The sequence below is a fragment of the Mandrillus leucophaeus genome, unplaced genomic scaffold (assembly GCF_000951045.1).
Source record: "Mandrillus leucophaeus isolate KB7577 unplaced genomic scaffold, Mleu.le_1.0 Scaffold928, whole genome shotgun sequence".
Lineage (NCBI taxonomy): Eukaryota > Metazoa > Chordata > Mammalia > Primates > Cercopithecidae > Mandrillus > Mandrillus leucophaeus.
In genome coordinates this window covers 770,691-781,996 of record NW_012110119.1, presented here as the reverse complement: position 1 = coordinate 781,996, position 11,306 = coordinate 770,691, and the positions used below count along the sequence as shown (strand labels likewise).

The 11,306-nt window shown below is 34.5% G+C and overlaps 1 protein-coding gene across 1 annotated transcript in view; it reads right to left on the bottom strand.

Moving 5' to 3' along the window:
- Nucleotides 1-8,327: 8,327 nt before the first annotated feature.
- TMEM55A (transmembrane protein 55A) overlaps nt 8,328-11,306 on the bottom strand; it is a 51,263-nt gene continuing 48,284 nt past the window's right edge. Inside the window, exon 7 of the mRNA XM_011970100.1 lies at nt 8,328-9,870. Within this exon, the coding sequence (XP_011825490.1) occupies nt 9,727-9,870 (144 nt within the window). The 3' untranslated portion in view covers nt 8,328-9,726. The remainder of the gene's footprint in view (nt 9,871-11,306) is intronic.

The following is an 11,306-nucleotide window of genomic DNA, read 5'->3' as shown; positions in this document are numbered from 1 at the left end:
TCAGACAGGGATACAGCGTTTCACACAGACTGCCATCCTGAAAGGTACAAAATGAATTAAGGCAACTCCATCCTAATCATTTCTTTTTAATCTTCACCTTCAATCCTTTTGCTCATTTTTCATTATCTTTGAGTGTCCCCAGAGGGGGGACTGTCTGCTTGTACTGAGGGACGTGGAGGTGGCAGTGCCTCACGTCCCCAAGCACAAAAAAGACAGTTGAAAATGCACTGGGAAACACTGAACGGTTTTAAGTGGGCACTATCAGGATTTACCATTTTGTAAGGTACGAAGTTTCACAAGCATTTCCATGTATAATCATGTTATTGCTAGCTGTCTCCGTGTAGAAATGGCTTCCAGAAACACTCCTACCATCCACTGAGACAACTCGCCTGGCATGAGAGACCTAGGGTCCAGGGTCAGAGATGGTCATGCTAAAAAGGCATCCCTTGGGGTGAGGCACCAAAAGTCTGCACAGTGGAATCAATATATTCCAACCACCAGATGTAGAAAATTTTAAGTTCAGGATGTGGTTCTCATTCAAATACTCAAAACAGAAATTTTCTTCTTCAGGAATATACTTAACAATGCAACATGTATAATTTTATATACATCTTACAATAAAATTATTTTGTGCATATCACTGTATGAAGTCAGTAGAAACTATTGTGACAAAAATGTAAATTGGAAGAATTCCAATTCAGATCAATATTAGTAATTTATCGACAGGAAGAGAGAAATTACAGTAGAATAGACTCCTTGATTTTTTGATAATTGAAGAAAAATGAACCATATAAAAATATCGAAACATTTCACAATGTCTTATTGATGTGACATAAAATATTGGTATCTACAAGGATAATCTAGAACTCATACTTACAACAAGAACTTGACAACAAACAGGTTAATGGCTTTTAGCAACTTAAAGAGTATTTAAGGTTAAACACTGCCTGAGAAAACTTGAAGTGCCCTGAAATCACAGAGTTCACATAAGAACCTCATGAGTTTCCCCAAATTTAGCAATACTAAAAATTGACATTATTACCAGTAACAAATTGTGAAACTGCAATAACTTTTCTAAGCTTTCAATAACAAAAAATAAAATTTGCTTTGAAAAGAATACCACATTATTCATTATCACCAGGGAAAGTGCATTACAAAATTACTGTCAAATGATGAGGCAATAAAAAAAATGAAAACTAAAAATATAGGAAAAACATAGCAATGGTTCAGGTAATTTAAAATATCATTTTACTGAATTTCTAAAATATTTGTGGTATTTATCATCTTTTTAAAAATCTGTAATTTGTTGTCATTGATTTTCTAAGTAAATACTTGCTTTGGTCACCCTGCCCCATCCCTGCTTCCTGCTCTGCCCCGGCCACTCAAAGAATTGGAAAATGGATTGAGAAAAAGCAACAGTGGAAATAGATATCCCAGTTAGAAGGATAATAATTTATAATGTGTTTTACTACTTATAAGTAGAGGTTTTATGTAAACTTATATTTTCATATTTTATTTAACTCCACTTTCACAATACCTAGAACTACACACACACACACACACACACACACACACAAACTGGTTACTTGATCTCATGGTATGTGCTGTCTAGTGAGGGTACAGATATGCAAACAGACAATTTCAACTCAGTAAGTTAATTGTTAAATCTGGGTGGTGTCCCTGAAAGCCTGGCAACTCAGAAAGCTGAAGAAGTAGCATTACCTGATGTTTACCAAATGATCTCCTTGCCAACCTCCTGCCAATAGTTGCCTTTTATTCATTTATTCCTCAAACATTTACAAAGCATTTTATGAAGAATATGCTAACACATACACAACACAGATGCTCATAATTACTATAGGAATGTGTTAAAAGAGTGGTCCCTAACATGTTTAGCACCAGAGGCTGGTTTCATGGAAGACTGGAAGGGCGGGGTATGGTTTTGGGATGAAACTGTTTCACCTCAGATCATCAGGCATTAGATTCTCATAAGGAGCACACGACCTAGATCCCTTGCATGTGCAGTTTACAATAGGGTTCACATTCCTATGGGCCGCTGTTGATCTGACAGGTAGTAGAGCTCAGGCAGTAATGCCAGCAATGGGGAGGGGCTGTAAATGCAGATAAAGCTTCAGTCACTCACCTGCTGCTCACCTCCTGCTCTGTAGCCTGTTTCCTAACAGGCCAATGACCAGTACCAGTCTGGGGCCCCGGGGCGGGGGTGGGTGGGCAGTGGTTAGAAACCCCTGTGTTAAAAGCTATAATAATGACTTAGTTTCATTCAGCTCAGCAAAAAAGTTGTAAAGACCTATGTTTATGTGCTAGAAACTGAGGATACAAACACAAACTGAAATACGACGAGAAAAGCTGATACACACTGAGGATACAAAGAAAAACTGAAATATGACAAGAAAGGCTGATGCACAATTAGCAAGAAGAGAACGCTAGCTTAATAATAGTGCCTATATATGAAATAGAAGATAGTATATGTAGTAGAAGTACTTATGTGGAATAAAAGAAGTACTACATGAAAAGGCATAATTGTGTTGAAGGGTAGGAGGGTGGAGAAGAGACATCACGAAAAGGTTCACAGGGGAGGTAATGCCTGAACAGGATTTTTAAGGATAAAACATTTACCCACTTAGAAAAGGGTATTCCTTGCAGGTGAAAGAACAAGCACAGAGATACACAGGAATAGAACAGTAGCCAATACAAGAAAACATCAGTAATTCAGTACTGCAAAAACACAAAACACAAGACTGCCTGGTAGTGGCTTGATAATTAGGATAATAAAAGATGAAGTGTCTTTTATCTCCTTTATAAGATTATAGAGAGAGACTGAAGGATTTTAGTTTGGGTTTGATAGTATTCTATGACCATTTGGAAAAAAAGTACTTAAATAACAATGTGAACAATGGATTGGAAAGCAGAGTAGGCATTGGGCAAGACAAGAACAGAGGCAGAGGAATCAGTTCAGAGGCTTACAGTAATCCAGGCAATGTTTATTGAGAGTCATAAGTAAAGGTAGTGACCATAAAGAAAGTACATATAGCTGAAAGAGTAAGGAAAACTGCTGAGCGTATAGAGAGTTCACCTGTTTTCAGGTGCTAAACATGTTAGGGACCACTGTTTTAACACATTCCTATATTATGAGCATCTGTGTTGTGTTAAGGAGGCAGTTGAAGGTGAAGATCAGAAATTTATAAGGGCATTTACCTGCGTGGTTGTGAGATTCATTGGCTAATAAAGGAGGGGATGATAAATTGAAAGAATAATAAATCTGAAGTCCTCACACAGTGTGACTTCTAGACAGAAGAGGTATATTTTCAAAGAGGTATATTTTCAGACAGTGGGATAACCAAGTGCGAGAGTTTAGAGATGCAGTGGTTAAGTATAACCACCCAGCATGCCGCTGTAGAGGTGAACATCAGAAATGAAAGGAAAATAAAGGTCATTAGACTCGACAAAGAACTGAGAGTCCAGACTACAGTATTAGATAAGCCATTCACATTGACATTTAAATCAGTGGCATGTGATAAGAATGAAAACTAGGTACCAAAGTCTGCATTGGTGAGGAGGGAGTTAAAGGAGATCTGTGGATGGCAGATGATAGGTAGAAGGGAAGTTTAAAAAGGAGTGAAGCAGGTATATAGGAAGAAACCAGAAAACAAAATATGCCCTTACATAGCTAAGGAATTCTCCACATTTCCTAAACTCTTTGAGGCTTAATAACTAATAAAAATTTAATGCATTTTGGCCAGGTGCGGTGCCTGGCTGATATTTTAATCAGTAAAATTATCAGTAAAATGATATTTCAATCCCAGCACTTTGGGAGGCTGAGACGGGCGGATCACGAGGTCAGGGGATCGAGACCATCCTGGCTAACAGTAAAACCCCGGCTCTAGTAAAAATACAAAAAAATTAGCTGAGCATGGTGGCGGGCGCCTGTAGTCCCAGCTACTAGGGAGGCTGAGGCAGGAGAATGGCGTGAAGCTGGGAGGCAGAGCTTGTAGTGAGCCGAGATCGCACCATTGCATTCCAGCCTGGGTGACAGAGTGAGACTCCATCTCAAAAACAAAAAATTAAAATTAAAATAAAAAATTTTTTAAAATGAAATTTAATGCATTTTCAAGATTATTTAAATGTCCAATATCTTAAGCCAAAGGTATTATCTCATGTGGAAATATGACATATTGAGGCAAGGTTTTTCAGAAAAATTTATTGGAACACTGGGAACTTTTCCATAACTCTGTATATCCTACCATTATTACTTACACATATGAACAGGCCACTCAGGGCATTCAAAAAATTCATCAGAGCAATGGGTGCCATCACTTCCTATTTAATAAGTTACCTTAAATAACTCTTAGTTACGAAATTGAAAGATTGTTAGATCAAAGACATTTACTGTATTACAAACTAGACCCACTTCTTAAATCTTTAGCCTTACCTGATCCTTACTCTGTGAGGCCGTCTCCAAAAGAAAACAAATAGCCTTTTTATTTTTCTGTTTTTAATTTAATATTCCACTTCAAGTCAAACATATGCATGTTTAGCAAAATATAAAAAGCATAGTATTTATTTAAATTTGTAACTGTATAAAACAAATTTTAAAATTAAAAGCCTGTGCAAAGTTTTATTAGTATTTTGTGCTAATAAACAATCATTTTCATAACTATTGCTATTACAAGAAAAAGAAAATACAATTATGTTATTTAAAGCTCATCGCATGTCAATTTCCTAATATTTAATAGAAAATACTTCTGGCTGGGTGCATATGCCTTTAATCCCAGCAGCAATTTGGGAGGCCGAGGCAGGTGGATCGCTTGAGCTCAGGAGTTCCATTCCAGCCTGGGCAACATGGCGAAACCACTTACCTACAAACAGAGGAAAAAAAGAAAAAAAAAAAGAAAAAACACTATCCGGGCATGGTGGTGCACCTGTAGTCCCGGTTATTCAGGAGGTCAAAGTGGAAGGACTTCTTGAGTCCCAGAGGTCGAGACTGCAGTGATGGAGAGGCTGAGGCTGCAGTCAGCCCTGAGATTCTGCTTCTGCACTCCAGCCTGGCAGACAGAGTGAGACCCTTTTTCAAAAAAAAAAAAAAAAGAAAGAAAAAAGAAAATATTTCTACTTAGCCTTCCTATAATTTTATGCTAATTATAAAAAAGAAAATCATGTAACAATATTTTGCTACATAAATCAAAATGCTCTAAAATTAATGTAGTTGGATATAGTATCAAATTCATTAAAAAATTTTAAATTATTCTATGCTTCTGAAATGACTATTTTGGGCAAGTATTTTCTAATAATTCTCTTTCTACAGATGACCTACAGACAATGAACACCAGGGGGCATAAAAATCAAAAGTTTTTCACTACAAAGTGAAACAAAACCTTATGTAGTGGAAAGCAGACACATTCAGAAGCAGACTGATTCCAGCTGGCGTCCTCACACATAAGCTAAGTGACCTTTAATTACTGCATCTGTCTTAGCCTCTTCAATGGTAGAATCATAACTGTGACAGATTAAATGTTAACATACGTAAGGTGGCTAAATAAACACTAGGGATTTTGCCTTCATTGCTTATTACATATGTATGTATGAGCATACTAGAAACATACATTGAATAAATGAAAACTTAGATTTTCTAGCAATTTATGCAGATCATAAACATGGAAATGGCTGTAGAGGTTTATCAGAGCATATGAGTGCAAGTGTAGCCATATCAAAACTAAACAAAAGCTAAACAAAAGGTGCACCAATATCTCACAAATCACCACTAAAGAACTTACTCATGTAACCAAATACCACGTGTACCCCAATAACTCATAGGAAAAATAAAATAAAATAAATCACAGCATGTTTCTGTATGTGAAAATATGAATGCCAAAGTGGATATAAACGTGATATTTTCAGCATGGTGTAGTACAGTGTTTCTCCAGGTGTGATCCAGGAAAAATCTCCAATAGAATCACGAGGGAGTGATTGTTTTGAATGCAGATTCCTGTCCTACTCAGCATCTACTTTTTCAGATCTGTGGGAGTAGCAGTTCAATTTCCCCTGGTAAAACAGAAACAAGAATACTGCACTTGCTTCCTAGGTTCTTGTGAATATTTAAACAGCATGTATTGTGAGGTTAGCACTCTACTTGGCACATGTCATTATTAGGTTCCTTTTTTTCTTCTAAAATAACATATATGTACTCACAAATGATTTGTTCGAGAATACCTGGTCGTAGTGCCATTTTTTCCCCTCTTCTTTTCTAAGAAGAACTAAGGCAATTTTTACTACTTTGAACAGCAAGGGACAAATACGTCCTTCCTTTTCTGATTTGTGGCTATGGTGTATTCTTTCAAATAACCTCTTCCCAGTTATTTTCTATGTTCCCTAGGCACTGGAAGACATGCTCTACTTAAAACAACAAAAAAACAAAATAACAAAAGACAACACTGAGTATAAAGTCTCATAAATTTGAATTTAATTAATTAAAAATTTTAGGTAACTCACATAGGACTAAGCTTAAATATATATTTTTTGACTTTAAAGCTTAAGGTTTTATCAATGACACTCTGGTTTGGGTTTTAATAAACTTATTTTAAAACTCTTCAAGAATCAAAATGAAAATTAACAAATATTGATGTAATCATCATATACTACTCTTATCTATTCATCAAGAGTAAAACTTACTTTCCAACAATCTAGTTCAAAAATAAAGTAAAAATCATTTCTCATCACCCAGAGATAACCACTCTTAACATTTTTGATTTTCCTTAGTTTTTTCAGTATGTACACATAAAATACATTTTCTAAAATGTGGATCATAGTCTATGTATCACACAATTCGTGAGCCATTTCCAATTCAATAGATGAAATTTTTCATCATATTCTTGATTGTCTGCTATTCCATTGTATAGGTGTGCCATAATTTATTTTACCAATTCCATGTTATTAGATTGTTGGATTGTTTTTTCTTTTTACTCTTTATTGTAAACAGAAAATTGACAATAACTTCAGGATAAATTATAAAAGAGAGAATTACTAGATCAAAGAATGTGTGTGTGTGTGTGTGTGTGTGTGTGTGTGTATTTCCAATATCCTCAGCATTACAGGGGTATTATTGCACTTTCTACTTCTTTGTTAATATGGTAAGTGAAAAGTAGTATCTTTGTGTTTTAACTTACATTCTTCAAATATTAGAAAATTGAGAGCTGGGTGTGGTGACTCACACCTGTAATCCCAGAACTTTGTGGGGGCAAGGTGGGCATATCGCTTGAGCTTAGGAGTTCCAGACCAGCCTAGGCAACATAGTGAAACTCCATCTCTACAAAAAATACAAAAAAAAAAAAGAAAAAAAAAATAGCCCGGCATAGTGGCGCACACTGTGGTCTCAGCTACTTGGAAGGCTGAGGTGAGAGGATGACTTGAGCCAGGGGAGTGGAAGTTGCAGTAAGCCGAGATCACACCACTGCACTCCAGCCTGGGTGACAGAGTGAGACCCTGTCTAAAAAAAAAAAAAAAAAGAAAGAAAGAAAAATCGAAAAACAGTTTATGACCTATTGTAGTTATTTTTTTGCTTTTTCATACCGTTAGTCCCTTCTGATATTACAGTCTTTCTACTATTTTGAAAATAGCTTCACCAGTTTGTCTTTTGGCTTTGCATATGGGTTTTTATCATACAGAAGTATTCTGGGAATTTTTGTTGTTGTTGTTGTTTGGTTGTATCAAACCTTTCCTATATAATTTCTTCTTTTAGATTCTACTTAGAACATTTTATGTTAACCCAATGTTATACAAATACTTACCTACACATTCTGGTACAAAATATAAAGTACATATTCAAGTGTATATAAGAATTTTAAATCCCAATTCATTCAACCCTTTATTCATTCATGCATATTCATTCATGTATATTGAGCACATGTATACCAAGAACTGTTCTAAGTTAGGATAAAGCTGTGAACAAGACTACCAGGGTTCTTGCTCTCATAAAGTTATTATTCCAGAAGGAATATGATGTAGCATATAATTTAATGTGAGCTTTCCAATCAATGAGGGAAAAAATGGATTATTAAATACACAATGCTGTTACAACTAGTTAACCATTTGGAAAAGAAGTAAGATTATTTTATACCGAACATCAAGTGTATTACAAATGAATTTAAAAACTATATTTTAAAAATAAAACCATTTGAAAATAGTACAAAAAACATAAATGAATATTATATAAAGAAACATTAGGTACATTCTTAAACATGAAAATTTTACAGTGACGTTTCAAGACAACTTTGGAAGTGACATATTATTTTTAATGGAATAAAACAAGGTAATTTTTTGAACAATAATCTTTATTAGTGTATTTTTAAAGGTACATATAATCCTGAGCTACAGCATTTATACATCTGTCATTTACTCTTTGAAGTGTACATGTACTTTGCTTCAAATTCTGTGATGAGTACGTTTTTATACTAATCAGTAACATAAATAATTTAAAATATTAGTCTTATCTCTGGAATCACCAATTAATTTACTCAGATGATCTCACTGTCTAATTCTACTACATTTAAAGACTGTAGAACATTTGTGATTAAGCAATTTCTTTTTCAAAACTGCAAAGATGGGCAGTGTGAGAGCTGATTCCATAAATTTCCATGAATTCTTAAGAAAACTATGTTGTTCTTTATCACCGATCTATTTTCTTGAATAATTTGGGTAATTATCTGATCAGTTACCTTTGAGAAGAATAGTAAAAGTACCTCTAATCTCAACATTTTAGCTACTGTAAAATGTCATAAGCTTCCTTCAAATATAAATAGTACATAATTACCTCAATAAGAAAAATTTACCATGATCTAAGGAAAAGGGGCACAACCCAATGTAAATATATCTTTGAATAAATGGTTAAGTATTAGAAAACATATTATGTGAAATACTTCCTCCAGTCTCTATAAGGGAATACATAGAGCTGATAAACATAAATTCCATAAATCCAGACCAGATCTTTTATAACTGGTAATAAAAAGACAAAAATGAGAGACAAAAGTCCTGTGATCTTTGAGAAAAGACATTTATCCAACATCTCCAACTGTGGACAAATAAATATTCATTCTTGTATTTTAAATTACTACCAAAATATTTTATCTTTCTACAAACAACACAAAACAAGCATACAGTATCTAGAAATTTTTTTTTCCTCTGACAAGAATGTCAAGTCTTTGAAGGTACACTAAATTTTCTTTTTCCTGAATAAGGTCACTATAATCTTAGGTTAAAGTTACAGTAAGCAGTTCAAGCAAAATGCATATTGCTTAGGTTTTAAGCAAGCAATTTTGATACTGTTTAAAATGTAAATATAAATGTGAAACTATTGTAGAAATATTTATAAACACAGGAATACTCACATATCAGCAAGTAATGAAATAACTTATTTAAAAATAATAAAAGGGTGAGAGTAAATGTAATGTTTGGTAACAAATCCAAAAATATCTATAAGAGATGTAAAAGAACATGAAAAGGCTTTATTATTCAAATGTTGAAAACCTAGCAGCAAAACAATTTGCATATAATGTAGTGCAATGAGCATTTGTTCATAAAAGACTCCCAAAGTCTTGAAACTATTATACATAAACCAGAATGGAATCCATTAGGATAAATAATTTAAAGATGTCCAGAGTAGCTTACCAAGAACTGCTAGACACTCTCACTTGCATCACTGAATCATAAACAAGCTTATGCAAAACTGTGTTCTGGATAACTGACTCTTATGGCTCCCCAATAACAAGCTCGGATAAGGCAGATCAACCCTAGGAGATAAGCAATTGCCCAAGAAACATAGGTTGCTCGAAATCGCCTTGCAAAATCTTGGGTGCCAACCTAAAGTAAAAAGCAATATAAAAACAGAAGATTAGAAACGTTAAGAAAATATCTGCTTAGAGAACCTGTATCAGCTTACATGTGATTGTTATGAAACATACCCCCAGACTGAATACACAAAATCCTTATAAGAGTAGGTGTATCTGTTGACTGCAACTGATAGACCATACTGCTACTTGTATTAACTACAAATGTTATGAAGTAAACAAAAAAGCACACTAAGGATTAAATTCCTTATCTCTACAAGGAATTTAATGTATGTAACTTCTTACTATCATAGGACACAAATAGGACATTGCTAATAATAAGGGACTAGTTGTACTGACAAACAAAGGAGCATGGAAATGGCAGCAAAAGGGATTATCTTCCTCTTCTGGCATAATCCCCATGCTAACTGCTCAGCTCCAGTCTCCCCTAAAAATAAGCCATCCTCATATTGGTAATAAATCACTGCTTGATTTGGATAAAGTGAAGAGTGGTTTTTCAGATCTCTGTAGCTGAATGAATGTTGCGTTGAATAATAAGATACCCCATAGCTATACAAAATTAGTTCTGGCACTGATGTTTTTAAAAATGGGCTTTTGCTAAATAGATGATAAAATCCCCAACAGTAAGTACAAAGACACCATTTCACCTGGATGGGTGAGTTCAATCAAAAAGAGATCCGTGGATTGGGTTTCTGATTGCTTATAATCATTCAGAAGCTTCCAGGGCTGGCATGCCAAGGATGCAGACTCTTCACGCATCCCTGAAGGTTGTCACAGGCCTCATGACTGACTACTGATAAAGTTGAGAGGACAGAATTCTAACATCAAAGTAATACTCACAGTTAACCCAACTCCAATGAAAATACATATCATTCCAATGGTAATGTATGCACAGCAGCGTCTTCGTGGAAGTGCACTACCCACTGAGGAGCTGCAAATTCATGAAAGCAAGAGAGAACATTAAATGTTTATATAAAAATTCTCTATTTCATTTTTGTGAGTTCTTATCTATGGCTTTATTAATATTATATACTTTTTATTCATTGCTTCAACTTTATAGACAAGAACATGCATTAAACATGTCATTTTTAATGGATGATAAAATCGTTTAGGGTGAATTTGTGATATTACTGTGGCTTTAAACAAAGTTCAAGCCTTGGTCATTGATAATATCCACAGAAATCCACTGTTGTACCTGCTAATCTCCCAAGATAAAAGTTTATTTCCAAAGAATCTACTTCAGAATGGAAAAAGAGCTATCTTACAAATAGCATTTGATTTTTTTTTTTACAGTTAAAACAGTATGTGTTTATGTTAAAAATTTAGAAAGTAGAATAAAAAGGAAAGAAACAATAAAAAGGAAAAGAAAAAATTACCTATAATTCCAATTTCATAAAATAGTCACTCAGTATTTTTGCATACTTTCCTCTAGCCAATTTTGTACCTTAC